The sequence below is a fragment of the Carettochelys insculpta genome, chromosome 19 (genome assembly GCF_033958435.1).
Source record: "Carettochelys insculpta isolate YL-2023 chromosome 19, ASM3395843v1, whole genome shotgun sequence".
NCBI classification, from domain to species: Eukaryota; Metazoa; Chordata; order Testudines; family Carettochelyidae; genus Carettochelys; species Carettochelys insculpta.
The window spans coordinates 22,531,871-22,550,154 of NC_134155.1; the positions used below are offsets into that span (position 1 = coordinate 22,531,871).

At 58.0% G+C, this 18,284-nt stretch overlaps 1 protein-coding gene across 1 annotated transcript; it reads right to left on the reverse strand.

Moving 5' to 3' along the window:
• Positions 1–414: 414 nt before the first annotated feature.
• On the reverse strand, positions 415–17,755 carry TMEM120A (transmembrane protein 120A). The gene is made up of 12 exons (XM_075013496.1): positions 17,599–17,755; positions 8,118–8,236; positions 7,422–7,538; positions 6,152–6,211; positions 5,410–5,505; positions 4,170–4,259; positions 3,659–3,724; positions 2,879–2,940; positions 2,307–2,399; positions 1,569–1,633; positions 1,017–1,085; positions 415–663 (listed from the first exon to the last, which is right to left on the reverse strand). Exons 1-12 carry the CDS (start codon positions 17,671–17,673, stop codon positions 550–552), a joined length of 1,026 nt encoding a protein of 341 aa, XP_074869597.1. The 5' UTR covers positions 17,674–17,755; the 3' UTR covers positions 415–549.
• Positions 17,756–18,284: the final 529 nt, after the last annotated feature.

An 18,284-nucleotide genomic window follows, 5' to 3' on the forward strand; every position in this document is an offset into this window, starting at 1 on the left:
GGCCTTTGTCATGCAGAGGAGGGGATTCCCCAGGTGGAGTTTGCCCAGCAAGCCTGGCCCGGAGAAGTGGAGCTTGGACCAGGGCTGGACTGAGGGCTGCTGCCTGCCCATGGGGCCCAGCGGTCCTGGCAGAAGCGGTCAGAGCAGCTGCCCTGAGAGGGTTTGGCCCAGCCCATCCCAGGGCAGTTTCTTTGCTGGCCGGCTTGCTGGGAAGGGGCAAAGCTTGGAGTGTGTCTGGTGGTCATGGATGGGCAGGGGGCTGGAGTGGATGCCTGGCTGACCACGGTGGCCAAGGGAGAAGCGCACTGATCCTCCGCCCAGTGCTGCGCTGCTGCAGGTGGACCGTGATTCCAGCCATGGGCCAGGCTGTCACAGCCACACAGCAGCCTGGTGTCCTGGGTCACACCTGGCCCTGAGTGGCCTGGACTAGGCTGGGGAGCAGAGCAGAGCACCAGGCCTGCCTAGGAGTGATGGGCCCATGTTCTGGGGGCGAGCAGAGAGGCGTCCTGGAACACGGCGAGTGGGGGGCAGAGGGGGAGACGCCTCTGCTCACTCGGCCTTCGTGTCTTGGTGCTGGTTCTGGAACTTCTGGTGCACGACCCGGAGGGTGGTGAGAAAGTTCCCCACGAAGAGGACGAAGAAGGGCAGCGCACACATGAGGACCTGCGAGCCGACGGGAGACGCCAGAATTAACCGAGCAGCCCAGGGGGCCGTATGGAGCTGGGTTCTCCTTCCTGCCTTTGCCCCACACAAGGACTGACCCTTCACCCCTGCTCTGACCCCCCGAGTGGAGGGAGGGGGTTGGGCACCCACAATCAGCCAACAGTAGCAGGTACAGAGAGGAAACAGCCCCAGGCTGTGGTCATTACTCAGCAGAACAGCAGCAGCCCCAGCAAACATGCTGCAACTTCTCTCTTGCCAGGGGCGCCCTCGGCACCATGCACTCGAGTCACTGCTGGGAGGAACTGCCCAGGCACACCCCCCCGCAACTTCCTCTGCCCGAGCGGCTGGCTCACCTGCCACTCCTTGCACTCGGGGTGCCTGGCCAGCTGGAAGAGGGTGACTGCATTGTAAAGCTGCCAGAACTGAAAGAGATTCAGAGCGGTCAGGGAGGAGTTTGCCTTCATGGAGACACAGGCAAGATGGGCCCAGCGTCCGGGTGTGGCCGGCCAGCCCTGTGGCCTAGCCGAAGGCACTCATGGCACAAGGGAGCCCTGCAGTGGTGCTGGGCTTGGGGGTAGTACCACGCCTCTGAAGGGCCCGGCTCACGGCTTGGGGCCATGGTGCTCGGCCGTGATGCTGGTGGAAGTGGGTACAGAGCCATGTTTCTAGCACCTCTCTGGCAGAGGGGCTGTCCTGGCCAGGTAGCAAGTGCCCCAGGCTGATCTGTCCGAAATTCTTGCCACCAGGGGCCCGGGATGGGCCCACGTCAACCCCACCCCCATCCCTCCCATCAAGCTCCATGGCTGACAGACGGGCACCCCAGAGCTGGTTGGCTCCCCGGCATGCTACCCTGTGCCCCCTGGGAGGCCCAGCTCCTCACCCACCAGCAGCTGGCACGCACTCACCTGGCCAAAGAAGAGGAACGGCAGCAGGAAAGTGAGACCCCTCCACATCCATGACTGGAAGCCCTCTGCGGGGAGGGGGCAGACGCGTCCTTAGGAAGTGCACGAGGGCCCCGCTGGCGGCTGTGTGCTTGACAGCCGAACCACCCCCCAGTGCACTGAGAGGACCAGGCTGTCCAGCCAGCACCAGGCGGCCCCAGACGCACACGGGAGTCGGGGGCAACCCGAGGGCCCTGCAGGTGCCACAGCCCCAGGAGGCTTTTGCTTTGTGGGCGTGGCCAGGAGGAGGACAGCGTTGCGGGGCCTAGCGAGCAGGTGATGGCACCAGGCTGAAAAAACTGGGCTGCAGCAAAGTCGGATACCCGATAAGGAACCAAAGTCTGTCCACTCCCACTGTGCCCAGGCCTCCGGGGAGGGGAGGTGCCACGGCTGTGGGCTGGCTGGACCACAAGTGCCAGGAGCGGCGCTGCAGCATCGGGGCCGTCACCCAGCCGGCGAGTCGTTAACCAAGCCAGGAGCCTTTGACGCAGGTGCCTGGCAGCTCCAGGGAGGTCAGCGCACGTGGGCCGCCCCAGCAGGGGAGCACTCACAACCTGTCCTGCAGGCATGAAGTCAGGGCAAGCACCTGGGCCTGGTCCCCCACAGTGGTCTGAACACTCCCAAGCCAGCGGCAGCCGAGTGCTGGAGGGCAGCTCCCCCCCAGGGCTTTGGCCAGTGTCTGGGGGACGAGAGGCCACTTACCCACAGTCAGATCCATGTTGTGCCTCTCCCCCAGCGCCCGCAGGCGGTACAGGCAGCCGCTCTGATAGTAATACTGCAGGAACTGCACAAAGCCTGCGGGGAGAGCAGCGCTCAGCTGGGAAGGGGCAGAGACCAGCGAAACCAAACCCCTGCTGCTCTCCGGCAGCCCAGGAGGCCACAAGCGGAGGGAGCCCAGGGTGGGGCTGGGGAGGGAGGTGAAAAGCAAACCCTGAGGCATCACCCCAGCTGTGCCCCGGGGGGCTGAGTCTGCATGGGCCACCGAGGGCTGTGCCCAGGGCCAGGGGCCTACAGCACTGCCCACATGCAATCTGCCAGCCTGGAGCACTTCTCTGCAACAGGCACAGAGCACCAGGGAGGAGAAACGCTCTCTGGCCCGGGGATCTTAGTGGCCCATCGAGAACCCCCCATACGCGCGTTGGGCCCAGAGGCCGTGGCTGAGCACAGGCTGACAGGAGAGGGATGAGGCTCGGGCTAGGTCGTTCCAAGCAGCCGTGGCTTTCCAAGCCCACTGCAGCCCAGCGAGGGAGCCAGGCTCGTCCAGGGACACTCACTCTGGTACATGGAGAAGGAGAGGAACTGGTTTCGGAACATCTGGTACATGAGCCCGTCCGGCCTGCAGGGGAGAAGGGAGGGGCTGGAGCTGCGCGCTGAGGCACAGGTAGGGCGGCTGGTCACCGTGGCTCAGCTTGCCACAGCCCAGGTCCGTGTCATGGCAGAGAAGTCCTGGCCTGCAGCTTCCCAGTACCACCCAGCAGCAGACGCCGGCCCTAGGCCCTCGCCCCTCGCTGGGGCTGCTGAGGGGCAGGACTCGGTTTGTTGCAGGATCAAAGGAGGCAAGGGGATGGGTGAGCCCAGCTCGTCCCACACGCAGCAGGGCTGGGAAGTGGGTTCGTGCCAGACAAGCATTAGGTGCATTTGTCACGTCAGCAAGGGTGGACAGGGGTCACAAAGCCCAGCTGCTCCCTTGACGCCTCAGAGGCGGCGGGGCCCCTCTGTGGGAACCAGAGAGCTGGCAGGCGCCTGCTCTGCTGCTTTCATCCTTCACGCAGCCCTGCGACCCAGTGTGAACCGGGCGGGAGGGTCCGGGGCGGACAGAGACGCGCCCCAGCTGTGAGGCAGGCGGGCAGGGCGGGAGGGTCCGGGGCGGACAGAGACGCGCCCCAGCTGTGAGGCAGGCGGGCAGGGCGGGAGGGTCCGGGGCGGACAGAGACGCGCCCCAGCTGTGAGGCAGGCGGGCAGGGCGGGAGGGTCCGGGGCGGACAGAGACGCGCCCCAGCTGTGAGGCAGGCGGGCAGGGCGGGAGGGTCCGGGGCGGACAGTTGGAGACTCACCACGTCAGCATGACGCCCGAGAGGAAGGTAGAGATGTAGTGATGGAAAACCCACCAGCCTTTGATCCTGGGGGAGCGGAGAAGAGGGAGGCAGCATCAGACACCCGCGCAGGCAGGACTAGGTTTGCGGGGGGGCGGGTGAGGGCCAGGGAAACAGGGCACCCGCCCCCGCTCACAAGGAGCGCAGAGGGCAAGCGGACAGGCCAGGGCAGGTGGTTAGCTGGCCCCAGCAGGGCACAGCCACGTGTGGCACAATGCAGTGACTGCTGTGCCCAGGCTGTGGCAGTGAGCCAGCCTCCTGTAACCCCTGCCCCCGCCTCTCCCGATACGAAGCCAACTCCTCCCAGCCGGCAGAGGCGACCCTGAGAGCAAGCGTCTTTGGCCCGCTCCCCGGGGCGTCCAGGAGCAGAGCCTAAGGGCCAGGAGGGCTCATGGCTCAGCCTGTGGAGTGCTGTGCCTTGGCCAGGCAGGAGGCACCACTCACCAGCTGGGCTCAGCCCGGGGCCGCTCACCTGGACCCGTTGGTGATCAGGATGCACTCGCGGATGGTGAGGGTGCAGTAGTACCAGACCAGCAGGAAGTTGAAGACGGCGTCTGTCACCCTGCCCCAGACGAAGCAGAGGGTGAAGAGGGAGCAGCGCGGGGCCTCTGAGGCTCCCCCAGGAACCAGCCAGACACCACTGCTGGGCAGCTGAACGTCCCCACTGCGGGGTGTGCGGCCGTCCTCGGCCGCGTGCAGAGCAGGGGCTTTGGGCCGGGGTCAGGTTCACCGAGCAGCATCCAGCTAATAGAGAACTGCTGGGAACAGCCACAGCAGCACTGCAGGGAGGGGGGGTGGGGGGGGTGCAATGCAACCCAGGCTCAGTCCCACTCCTGCCTCACCCACAGGCTGTTGGGCCCGAGGTCTGGGAGACCCCTAGGAGGACAGCATGGGAACACACGGGACAGGAAGCCTGCAGGAACCTAAGAGCGCAGCACAGAAACAGCCCCCACGGAAGCAACCGGGTCACACAAGGCCAAGCTGGCTGGGACCAGCGCGGAAAGCCACAGCACAGCACTGGGATAAAGACAGCCGTGTGCTCTGGGAAGCCAGGGGCTTGTGAGGCTGCAGTTATTCCAGCAGGGCCACCAGCGCTGGCCTCAGCGGGAGCTGCTCCACTCGCACGGGGGGAGAGGAGCAGAAGCCCCTCGGGCATCCAGCCAGATGCTGAGCCAGGTACAGCAGGTACAATACCACCCGGTCCGAGTGCGCAAGGGGCTCCCTGGCGTCCGAGAGCCCTGAGCCCCAGCGAGTTACGGACCACGCTCCGCAGCCAGGACAGCGGTGCCGTCCCTGGGACGCTGCTCCGCTCCAACCTCGGACGAGCTCAAAATGGTCTTCAGAACAGACACCAGGAGGTGGTGGCTTAGGGGAGCGCTCCGGGTTCCTCCACAAGGGGGTGGCATTCCCCACGCCCGGCCCAACACCACCACACCACAACCCAGCGGGCAAACCCACAGCTGCGAACCATCCAAGCCAGAAAGCCAGGCCTAGCCCAGTCCCTTCTCCAGCCCGCCCCGGGGGAACTCCGTGCAGGACCCTACGTCCCAGAGGGGCACCAGTCAGCACGCTGGTGGCATGGTAGCCTAGACCAGAAGCTCCTCAACCCGACAGCTGTCAGGCAAGCCCCATGCCTAAGCACCCTGTTAGCAGCCCCCGCTTTCAGCCCGGGAGATGGTCGCTATTGTGTCTCGCCGCCGCTACAGACTCACCGGGAGTTGAGAAGGAACCTGCAGGAGAAGGAGATGATGAGGAGGATGATGGTGAGGTAGAGCTTGAACTTCTCGTACTCATCTTTGTAAGCAAACCTGCAGGGAAGCAGATCAAAGGATGGGGGGAATAAGCCCAAAGTCTTCACACAACATTCAGCTGATACGGGCCACCCCCCCACACCTCAGAGAGGGACTGGGTAACCTGAGCAGCCCTGCCCCCCACCAGCTGGGTCGCAGATGGGAGACAGAAGATACTGTAGGGAAGGGGGCTGGTGCTCTGGGTTGAGAAAGTCTTGGATTACATCCCGACCTGTGGTAGGGAGCTCTGTGCTTCCAGAGGCACTGCCTGTCCTAAGAGCAGCCCCGGGTTCAGCCCACCACCCCAACGCTGCCAGCCGAACGGCTAACTAGCCTGCGGTTTCCTGGTAGGTCTCCCAGCTAGGCTTGGCCTCAAGACGCCTGCCGGAGGACGTACAGTTGCAAACTCGTGCAAGAGAAGGGCAGGCGTCAGGAGGTTCATTCTCGGGAGAGGCCAGCGTGACTAGCAGCCTCCTGTAGGAGAGGTCGTACGTGCACGCGGGGGCAGGAAGAGGCTGATCAGTGCTCAGCGCTGCGGCTCAGCTTGGCAAGGGTCAGAGGCAGCTGGCAACGAGCTGACAAGTGGACGTCCTGCCTGCCCGCCCGAGGGTGAAGGGCTTTCTGCCGCCCGGGGCTGCAAACGGGGGAGCAGAGGGGACATTACTTGGCCTGTTTGCTGAGGAGAGTCACGTTCACGTTCCCGAGCACCAGACTCAGATACAACCTAGAGGAGAACAGAAGGGGTGAGAACGCAAGCAGGAGGCACAGAGCTCCCCGGGAAGGGAGCCCCAGCACTGCTGTTACTGGCAGCCGAGATCGACAGGGCCCCACTGGGGGGGTAGAGGGTAGCTGTCAAACACGTGCCTGGCCGAGCTCCCCTGCACACCGTAGGATTGGTCCTCCTTGTGTCAGTCCTGGAGGGGGCAGACCCCGGGCCCTCCCAACCATCGTGCACGAGGGGTTTCTCCGACTGGGCTTTTGGGGGGAACCCCAGAGCAAAGCAGGGCTGCTGCCATTGCCACGAGTCAACGGCAGGAGCATGAATGGGCGACGTTACCCTGCACATCACACCAGGCCCGCTCAGGGCAGGACTGCAGGCCACGCCCGCTCTGCCAGCACGGAGATGCTGTGCTGGGAACCTGGCAATGGCCCTAAGCGTCTAGTGGGTGATCTGCACTCCCTGCCTGGGCGCCTCTTCTGGTGCTCTCCCCTTCCTAAGGCAGCGAGGCTGAGCAGCACTTACCGCCCTTGCTACCCCGCCTCCGGCACTGCGCTAAGGAGCGGGTCGCAAACCGGGGCTCCTGCCCCATTGGAATGGAGTCATCAGGGCTGGGTCTTGGAGCTGAAGCCCCAGCCCCACTGCCTCGATCCAGCCCTGGGAGACGGGGCTCATTTTACAACCCCCCCCACCCACCCCTTACCTCCTGCCCAGGGCTATGGGGCTGGGGCTCTGCCCTACCTGGGATGGCAGGTTCAGGTGGGTGCTGGGTTTGATGTCCCTTCCTGGAGTCGGGTAGTAATTTTTGTTGGCACCAGGGGTCGCAGCACAATGACGTTTGAGCACCTCTGCCCTCGAGCCAAACTCTGTTCAAACCCCCTCGCCCCACCAGGCAGAGATCAGGCGGCTACGCCCCAGACACTGCTGAGCTGAGCAGCCAGTCCCATGGGGACCCCGAGCTCTGAGCCAGCAACGCATTGCGCCAAGAGAGCCGCTGACCTCATCGGGCCCCGTTGGGCTACGCTCAGGTTTTCCAGAGCCACCGATCTGAATGAGGTGACCCAGGCTTGAAAATAAGGGACGAGAAATTACAGCTGGTGCAAGTTGTCTCGCATGTTTCACGGATGCCCTGCTGGAGCAACACCCCAGACAGTCTGTTTCCTGCAGCTGAGGCCCCAGCAACAGGTCGCCGGCTGGACCTGGGGTGGCTTCTTACCCGTTTTGCTTTGGCAGATATGCCTCCATTTCAAAGAAGACGCTCTGCCTCTCCTTGATGAGGCTCTCGATCTCCCGGATGGATGACTCCTGTTCAGCGGTGATCGTGGATTTGCAGCTGGGGAAAGAAATGTGCCTTGGCTGGGTGCAAAGGGGAAATGGCGGCTGCGCTGTGACACTGTCCCACAGAAGGGCGGCGTGACAGCAGGAAACGAGAAATTCAGAACTCACTGGGGGATAAAGCTGGGTGCTAAGCCCTGGCTCTGTTCCCCCAGTGCAGAATGGGACGTAGGGTGAGAGGAAGCAGCCAGGAGCCTACACGAACAAGCAGCCACCCGTTTTCTAGCCCTGCAGCCGCACCGGTGGGTGACCTTAGTGCTGAGGGGAAATTCTGCCCCAAGAGCTCTGAGAGGCTTTGAGAAGACTCCCAGGGCGGAGTCCACCTTGGGAAGCCCCCAGGAATGCCTCACGCTAGGAAGTCAGCATGGGAAATGGATCTTGTAAGTGGGCAAGGTATGACGCAACCGCTGGAGAAAGGGAAGGCGGGTATGAGAGAAGCTGTAGGTCTTTCACCCGACACGTACGTCGCCTTGATTCACCGACCCAGCCAGTCCTGGCCCTTCAGCACCCCCCAAGGCAGAAACACGACTCCCTCAGCCAAGGGAGCACCTCATTATGGCCCCAGGTGGCTCCTTACTTTTTGAAGGCAAGAGACAGCTCCTTCAGCTGCTTCTTCTGCCGCGCAATGGAACTGGAGATCCCATCCTGCAGTTTGGTCAGTTCTTCAAGCTTCTGCTTGTACAGCTTATGGGTCTCCTGGCAATGGAAAGGACAGGTCAGCGGGAGCCCAGGGCCTCAGCTCGGAGCCCGTCTGTGCTGCTGCTGTAGGCGTGGTGGGCAGGGCGGACTGTAGCAGAGCAACAGGAGGCAGGCCCTCAGAGAATGAGCCCCAGCTTCACTGCTAAGTGGCGGCACAGCCCGGGGGCTCGTCCCCCTGCATGAGGGACGGGGAAATCCATCCCTGGACACCTGGAGACCGGAGAAAGGGGCCTTGCCTCCATTATGTTCCCTGGCTGATACAGCCTCTATGAGCAGTGGGACGCAGGGGTCGGGGGGAAGCTTGCACTTGGGAAGCCAGTGGCTCCCCTGCCCAGGCCCCCCTCCCACCATCTCTCTTCCCTCTCCAGTCCCTGCTTGTCCCCTTCCAGCTGGTAAGGGGGTCTGGGCTTTCAGCAGGTGGAACAGAAGGGTTAGTAGTCTGTACCACACCGCGTCCCTGTGGACTGGTCAACATGGCAAACAGGAACCATCAGTACCATCCATCCTGGGAGAGGAGGCTCCGAGGGGGACCCTGAGCTGGTGCCTTGGCTCCACTTTTCTCTCTCCCGAGTCCAGACTAACTACCTTCCACTACCAGCTCCAAGTCAGCCCAGCCCCACCCCTCTCCTTTGACCTGTTTCCTGGGACAAAGGTGTCACCTGGGGGCTCTCGTTACCAGGGTGCACTGATGCTGCCCTCTGGAACTCGGGGCAACTGTGGTGAGCTACAGGCAGTAGGGAACACATGCAACCCAGCCAGGGGAACAAAGTCCCCGCACACCCCACCTCCTCACAGCCAAATCCCTGAGCCCAAGCCATTACTTCTGGGGAAAACGGAGAAAAACCACTCTACTATTCTGCAATTTTTTGAGTGGGGGCGTTTCAGAGGAGGATTCAAACCCCTCCACCCCACTCATGCATCTGAGAAAGCGGGTCCTTGCCCACCAAAGCTGATGCTCCAAAATATCTGATCATCTCTAAAGGTGCCACACAACTTCTCTTGCTGTTTCTGAAGATACAGACCAACTCGGCTCTCTCTCCGGTTCTTTTTACATATTCTATTTCCTCACACTTTACACGTGTTTGTACCACTGTCTTCCTGACTTCCACGCCCGAACCTTCTCTCTCTCTGGAGGACGGTAGGGGGAGTTATCCATGTTTCGAGATCACATATCGTTTGCTATTTTGATGTCAGCTGTTCAATTGGGGGCTTTTAAGCTGTTCACTGTTTATTGAAAATCAGATTTGACACTTTACAATTATAGTATTAGGAGCCAGAAGGAAGTCCTGGCACACCCGTTCTCAGGAGCCACCTGAGCTTCCAGGCCCAAGAGCAAAGAAGGGACAAGCCGACAGCCTCCCTCCAGCCCCTGGTTTCCCAAACTGGGGTTGTGCCCTCCTGGAGGAGGGGTGAAGAAATTCCAGGGGGGTGCAAGGCAACCCAGCCTCCCCGCCCCCTCAGGTCATTTCCCCACACTGGAGGAAAAAACCAGCCCTTACTTCCGGCTCTTGGGCCCTGCCATTTCATGTGGGTGACCGCTGCTATAAAAGGCAGACAGCTGGGAAAGGCCCATGTGGAGCCATCTGCCTCCTGCAAAGGTGAGTGAGTGTGGGGTGGGGGGAGGAGGATGGGGTTAGATGGGGGGCTGGGGGTGCCTGGCATTGCGGGGGAGGGGGCAGGGGAGCTCAGGCAGGCGGCTGGGGTGGCCGGCCTGCAGTAAGAGAGAGGTAGGGGAGCATGAGGGTTTCCTCAAAAAAATCAAAAGGTGTTGGGGTGGGGGGGGTGATGCTGAAACGTTTGGGAACTGCTGCTCCAGACCGAGAGGAAGTTCACACAGCTGGGACATGACTGCTTGTGACAGGGGAGGCTGCTGAACAGAAAGCCACCCTCTGGGGAAGAGCCCAGCCTCCAGTGGCAGAGGGCTCAGGGGAGCAGCCCCTGTAATACTGACTGTGCTGCCTGGCGCAAAGGGGAGGAAAGAGCCGCTACCTTCCCCTCGCCAGTGAGCGTGAGTTACGCCCGGCGGCGTGTCTGACTGCTTTTGAAATGCTGCCCTGCCAGGTGGAGGGACCCGTTTACCTTCCGGAAAGCGACGGTAGCCCTGGGGATATGACACATTTGATGCGGATGATGAACAAGCGCGTGCAGCCTCTTGAACGAGAGTTAAAGGTGAGTGCACAGCAGACCTCCCGCTGAGCCCTCGCACAGCTTTTATCAGTAGCTCTCGAAATGCTTTAGCACGTTGGGCATCACGGTCCTAGTCACTAGCCACATGTGGCTATCTGGCTTGGACAATGAATGTACTTTCAGAATAACGTGGCTAGGTCGCTACCGCAGCTGCTTCAGAACCAGTTGGCCATCGTGGCTTTTGGAAGTAGGTCAGTATCATTAACCTCATATATGGATGGGGAAATGGAGGCACAGAGCACTGCAGTGACTTGCCCAAGGTCACCCAGTCAGTGGCAGAACTGAGAACAGAACCAAAAGGCTGATCCTAGCCCAGTGTTCCGGCCACTGTATGTTTAATTGCTTGTCTCTATGACCCGCAGCAGGGAGTCCTGCAGGCTAATTCTACATCACTAGAAGAATTCTGCCCCCACTTCCAAGGCGCTGCCTTTTTAATTTGCACGCCGCAGTCCAAGCAGACCCGCGTCAAGTGCGCTATGGCATGTTTGAGGGCTGTAGCTCACAAGTTGCTCTTAGTCAGCAAAACCTTTACCCCACTGCTTGCAACAGAGAGGAAGGAACTGAATCCGTGAAGACATTAGATTAGACCTTTGCCCACTTCTTACAACTTGGCTGAATCGAGCAAAACAAGGCCAAGTCTCTCAAGAACCGGTCGCTTTCCCAAGGAGGAGACTCTGCCCCTTGTAGTCCAAGGGGGAGGGAAGAGAGCAGATTACACCCCTTCCCCACTCTGCCTCCTCAGTCATTCACACTGCAACTTGGGCTCATTTCACTTAACTTCACGATGAAGTTTTTCTTCAAGGTCCCGGCATACTTGAGCATCCTTAGTTTCAGCTCCCACTGCCGGGGGAGCAGGGTAGATGCAGCTGGTTTAACGTCAGGGCTTAAGTAGTATCCCCGCCCATGCTTCTTAGCAGCGTGATCTGCGTCTTAACTGAGCCCTGCTTCACCGAGACGTCCTGCAGGCAAGACACTTGGCAGGAAGTTACATAAAGCAAGATTTGAGAAAGTTCTGAGATGGATGGCAGGCTGCCATGCCTCCCATCCAGCGATGGGCAGGAATCTGGCTGCAGGGTACAAGGGGTTGTCTGCACAGTGCAGACTACAGGTGGGTGATTTGTAGAGAGTTCTAAGCACATGCGAACTAGGTCCTGTTTAGTTCACAGCAGCAGGGCCTACCCAGAGCAATTTGTATCAGAGAGGGAGCCGTGTTAGTCTGTATCTTCGAGAACAACAAGAAGTCCTGTGGCACCTTATAGACTGACAGTTTGGAGTGTGAGCTTTCGTGGGCAGAGACCCGCTTCGTCAGATGCGTGTGTGTGTGTGTGTGTGTGTGTGTGTGTGTGGAGGGGGCGGGGTTCAGAGGGGTATTTAAAGAGGGGGGGTCCCGGTAAAAGGGAGGGCCAGAGCTGACAAGGTCTATTCAGTCAGGGTGGAAATGGCCCATTATCAGTAGTGCACATCAAGAGAGGAGTAAAAAGTCAGATCAGTCGGGGGGGGGGGGGGGCAGCGGGGGGATGTGGCCCATTGTCAGATTCTAATGTGGAGGTGTGAACTTCCGTAGCAGAGCAAATGCTTTTGTAAGGGGTAACCACTCTCAGTCTCTGTTTATTCATTGGTTGATGGGGTCAAATTTGCAAATGAATTGCGGCTCGGAGATGTCTCTTTCCATCTTATTTTTGAAGTTTTTTTGTTGTAGGATGGCTACTTTTAAATCTGTTACTGACTGTCCAGGGAGATTGAAGTGCTCTCCTACGGGTTTATGTATGTTACCGTTCCTGATGTCTGACTTGTGTCCATTTATTCTTTTACGCAGTGACTGTCCAGTTTGGCCAATGGAAATTGCAGTGGGGCATTGGTGGCACATGACAGCATATTAGTAGATGCGCAGGTAAAGGAGCCCCAGATGGTGTGGTTGATGTTAGGTGCTGTGATGATATTGCTGATGTGGATATGTGAGCAGAGCTGGCAGCGAGGTTTGTTGTAGGGATTGGTTCTAGGTTTAGAGTTACCGTGTTGTGGTCTATAGTTGCTGGTAAGAATTTGTTTAAGGTTGGCAGGCTGTCTGTAGGTGAGGACAGGCCTGCCTCCCGACGTCTGTGAGAGTGAAGGATCATTGTCTAGGATGGGTTGCAGATCACTGATGATGTGTTGGAGAAGCTTTAGCTGGGGGCTGCATGTGATGGCCAGTGGTGTTCTCTTGTTTTCGTTGCGAGGCCTGTCTTATAACAGGTGGCTTCTGGTTACCCATCTGGCTCTTTCAATCTGTTTCTTCACTGCCTTAGGTGGGTATGTAGTTTGAGGAAAGCTTGGTAAAGGTCTTGTAGATGTTTGTCTCTGTCTGACAGGTCAGAGCAAATACAGTTGTCCATTTGTGCCTGGCTGTAAACAATGGATTGTGCAGCGTGCTGTGGATGGAAGCTGGATGCATGTAGGTAAGCATAGCGGTCTGTGGGTTTTCGGTATAGGGTGGTATTTATGTGACTATCACTTATCTGCACAGTCGTGTCCAGGAAGTGGATGTTTTGTGTGGACTGGTCCAGGCTGAGGCTGATGGAGGGGTGGAAACTGTTGAAATCACGGTGGAACTCTTCAAGTACCTCCTTCCCATGGGTCCAGATGATGGAGATGTCGTCAGTGTGGCGCAGGCAGAGGAGGGGCACTAGGGGACGAGAACTGCGGAACCGTCCTTCCAGGTTAGCCATAAAAATGTTGGCATACTGTGGGGCCACGTGGGTGCTCATACCAGTGCCACTGATTTGAAGGTATAAATTGTCCTCAAATCTGAAATAGTTGTGGGTGAGGACAAAGTCACAAAGCTCCGCCACCATTTGTGCCTCAGTCTCATCAGGGATAATGTTTCTAACAGCTTGGAGTCCATCTTCATGTGGGATATTTCTATCCCCTAAAAGCAGGATAGAAATTCCAGGGTGCTTTCCAGGGCAGCAGCGACTTTTCAGAGGAGAAAGAGCGTGAAGGCATCATGTTGATGGGTCAAGGAGTGGTGACAACAGGATCTGAAGAGTCGTTTCATTTTGAGAAGCAAGTCAGAACAGGGAGATGCGGGAAATCAGACGGATCCCAACCTGGTGCAGGGGGGGGGTCTTGAAGTCCAGCACATCTTGAGACACTTGAGTGAAATGAGTTTGGTGGTCTCAAGCTAGTTCCTCAAGTTCTCCTTCATTCAAAAGGCCACCATGCTGTTTTTGAAGATCATCAGGTTTCACCTAAGATATTCTGGTCTTGAGATACTGGGTGGTAGGGTTGAGGCAAATTGCTGTAACTCCAGGGGGAAGTTCAGAACACTTCACTCCTGGCTGTAAGCTGTGCCAAGTAGTACGCCCACTGACTTCTATCTAAAAATAATCCCCATTTCTGAGAGCTACTGGAATCCCACTTCTCTGAGCAGCTTCCCTTCCCCTGCGCTCTGTGGGCAAGACTCATGGAACAGGAACAGCATGTTAAACAACAATCAGTGGGGCTGGAAACCCCCTGTTCTCTGACTAAGTCCCAGAGAACCGCCGTGTACCCTGCAGAGGGGTGTGTTAACAGATTATTCAGGGTTTGCCACCTGTAAATCACTGGACATGACGCACCAAAATTCAGCTCTGTAAAAGGAGCCAATACAAGTGAACTCAGTATTTGGCAAGAGCTGCAGTAATTCAAGCAGATGCTTTATCAGTTAGACATCTAGGAAACCCTGACAGAACCAACATAAACGAGCCAGAGGCGGCAGTTCCTGAGCCAGGACATCCACAGCCTTCCTGACTTCCCACTGCACAAGGACTTCATGAAGGTGGTCCTTGTGGGGCACATACTATAACCCTTCCTGCAGGCTGAGGATGTCTCTAGAATGTAACCCCTTCTATAGTCCTCAGCAATGGATGCCAGAGTTGTAATCATGGCCCTGACAGTGGTTAGTTATGTGTGGTTACAGCTCTGGAACAAGCTGAGTTCTAGTATAATAAAGTACAGCTCACAGATGACAGCTGACTTCAGCCCTATGCACCTTGCCAGGGCACAGGAACATTGGGCAATCTGTGGTAAGGTTCACCGCACTTTGTACTGGGGATTCCTAGCACAGGGCACAATGTCTAACTCATACGTGGAGTCGCAGCAAAAATGAATTCTTACTGTCACGTATTGCAGGAAAGGGGCAGGATGGTGCTGTGGTTTAGGGCACTAGCTAGGACTTGGAAGGCCCAGGCTCAACTACCTGCTGTGCCATAGACTTGTGTGTAGCCTTGGGCAAGTCACTTAGTCATAGAATCCTAGGGCTGGAAGGGACCTCAGGAAGTCATCTAGTCCCACTCAGTCATCTCAGCCAGGACCTTGTCAAGCCAGGACTCAAAAACCTCAAGGGATGGAGAAAAACCACACTCACCATGCTTCAGCTAGCCATTTGTGAAGTGGTATTTCCCCACCTCATTAGGGTGCTGATAATTAAAGATTATGAGGTGCTCATAATCTATACAGAATGGGGGCCACGTAAGGACCTAAAAATACATAGGATCCCATACTAAAATATGTTGGAAATACGCCATTTGGTATAGCTTATCTGCCACTAGTTCCTACTGGACACAGAGTAGCTCGTAAGAGGCAGCTCTATAAAGAGGTACCCAAGGTCATGTTAAAGGCATGTGGCATTTAACCCAAAGCAGAGTCTAAACTGACTTAGGTGCCGACAAGATCAAAGTCCTCTTTGAAATGCCAGATCCTGAGCAAGAAAGTGAGGAAATACCCCAGAGCTAAGCAGAATGGATGTCAGCAGAAAGAGAAAAGGTATGTGAACAGCACTCCCCCATTATCACCACACCTCCACAATGAACAGTTCATTATCAAACTGCTGCATTGCCAACATCCTAGTGAACCGTGTCATCTGTACAGCCAGGGTCTATGAGGCATCAACTATAAACACATGGGAAGTATTGCAGACCTGGGTGCCTAGAGAGGATGTCTCAGAGAACAGAACATCTGAACATGAGGAACTAAAAGCAAAGCTCCTTAGCAAGATACACCCTTTGACATTAAGCCAAAGTTAACCTACTGTTTTACCCTCGTAACCTTCCAGATCGCTTCACGTATCACCACCCACCGCTGAGCTCACCTGCCCTCTGCCCAGGGCAGAAATCCTCGGGCTTCAGCTTTGGCCCTCCTTTGTCCTCCCTCCAGGGGTCATGTACTAATTTTTGTTGTCAAGAGGGTCCCGGTGCACTGAAGTTTGAGAGCTGCTGCCCTCTACTCATGGCCTCAATCAAAAGACTATGGACAAAAGAATGTTCCCCCAAGGCATGTTGCTGGCAGGGCTCCAATGTAATTGACGCAGGAGCTGGCCAAGCACAAGGTGAACAAGAGTCATGTGGAAAAGAGGGACATTTAGGTGACATGTTGTCATACAATGCGATTGCAAAATGCTTTACAGAACAAGATACCTGACTCAATGTGTACATCACACAAGGCAGCAAGACAAACACACCATCATCTAATAACCGCATAGGGCATGTGTTCAAGCATCCCCCTATTTACCAAAAGGAAACCCATCTAGAGACACCAGCCTACCCGCAAAACAGATGTGTTAGTGGAAAGGCTCAAGGATAACAGCCTCCCTTCCAGCTGCATTTGCCCAAGATGTAAATCCGAAATAGCCCAGCCCAAAAAGCTGTGAGAGCTTCCCCAGCCAATGAGACCATTCAGTCCTGGCTGGCAAGGACACCAAATCACCAGCATGTGACACATCAGGAGACACATAGCAAAGGAAATGTGAACAGGGATGAGAAGGTCACAACACTCCACTGATGCGGACAAAATGTCTGGAGAACTGACAGCCAGACGCAGGTACTGAATGAAAAGCTTGCCAGTAATTGAGCCTGCTGGTCTCCCACATATAATTTGGAGCACATGAGGCTGAACTGCTCTCTGCTGTTTCCCTTCTACCCTTGCCTGAGACCACACCTAAAGTTTGTGTTTTGTTGTATTCATATAGCCAAGATAATTCCCTCCAGACTGGATGCTTGGCTGGCCACACACAGACCATGCCTCACTAGGGGTTTATTCAGCCCCCAGCCAAGCAGAGCCCTGCTGGATGACAACTGAGATAGAAGGGTTAATATTTGACTTAAAAGTAGATGCCCCAAATGGCCACTCTTGCATGTTTTGACTATCTGGTTTGACTACAGCCAGAGATTGCAGATTGTTGTTTGAATAGAGTTCTGTTGCAAATTGGTAGAGCTGTTAAGGCAAGGTCTTTTAGCACCCTAATGGAGAGCAGAGCTATTCTAAAAGCCAGTTACTCGTGTACCCCACCCACCCTGAACAACTCGGACTGAGATGAACGCCTCTCCAAAGGCAGTGCCCCACTCCAGTACTGCATAGCCTGGACTGCTTGTACTTTCGCGGGGGAGGTGCTGTATAAAGTCGTGAATTGTTACTTATGAGGATGTCTTAATACTTCTGCCCCCATGTGGCAAAACGATTGTGCTGGAGCCTCCTGGGATTTAAACAATGCAGGCGGCGGGAAGCAAGGTATGTTCAGTGATGGGTCCTCAATCCCAAGACGCAGGTCTTTCCCACCCTCCCCCCGGGAGCCTTGGCTGCACAACCCTTCAGGGCAGTGCAAGGCTCTGCCTTTTGCAGGGACAGCTGGGGCAGGGTTGAGACTCGGGGGGCAAAGCACCCCGCATCGCCAACCAATGTAACTGCCGCGGTCTTTGGGTTCCGGGCTGGTAAGTCAGGTCAGGTGTTGCTGGTGCAGGTCGGCGGGCAGTTACGAGTGTCTGTCTGACGCTGCAGGCTAGAAGCCGGGGTGGAGAGCCCAGCGCTCAGAGAGGATGCGTGTGGTGACTGCTGAGGCCCCGTGGCTGCTTCCCACACGCACACACGGGTCTCCCCAGCCCCAGCCGCTGGCCCACAGCCGGGAGCCATTGAGATGATCCTTCCTGCCCACCCCAGGCAGCGGGGAGCGCCTCGAGCCAGGGGGTGGGCGCCCCACAGCGCGCAGGACACTCCCCCAGCACCGAGGCGCATCAGGCCAGGGCTCCTTGGACGGCGGGAGGGGAACAGGTCCCAGCCGGGGGGAGCAGAGACCTCGGCCAGTGGGAACCAGAACCCGTAACCACACGTGCAGCGTCCCTCCCCGGCCGGCGGCTGCCCCCCGCGCGCTCGGCCCCCCGCACCTGCACGTGCTGGAAGCTGCCCTGCAGCTCCTCCCAGTCCCGCAGACACTCGCTGACCGAGGCGCGGAGGTTCATGGCGGCGCCGGCGGGGCGGCAGGAACCGGTAGCGCCGCTCCGCTCTCAGCGGCCTCCGGCTGGGGGCGCTTCCGGGACCCGCCGCGACCAATCGCCACGGGGGCCGGGGAGGGGGAACAGCGGCGCCCTGACGTTACAACCAATCGGCGCGCGGGGGAGAGGCTCTCAAGCGCCGCGCGCCAGGGGAAGGGGCGGGTCGCCGTGTCAGCACGAGCGGGGGGCGGAGCTAGGGGCGTGGCCGTGGGTGCGGCGTGGGGCTACTAGGGTCTGGGGTGTGGCTGCGAAGCAGCGTCTCGTTGGTGGGTCCTGGGGGCGTGGGCGTGGCCGTGGCCGTGGCCGTGGCCGTGGCCGTGGGGGGGGGTGTGGAAGGGCCGAAGACCCAGGGAGCGGCCTGGCGGTGGGGTACCTATGGGGGCGTTTCTTTCCTTTCTGGTAGGCCTGGTGTACGTTACATGGCACCCAGCTCAGGGCCAGGTGCTTATCGCGGTGTCCTCCCGCTGGCAGCCCCTGTTGACGCCCGCTACTCTTGTTCCGGTGCGGTGCCGGCAAGCACTGGGGAGTACCTGCAGATCTAGTGCCTGTGACAACCCGCCGCGAGTGGATCGCTTGCT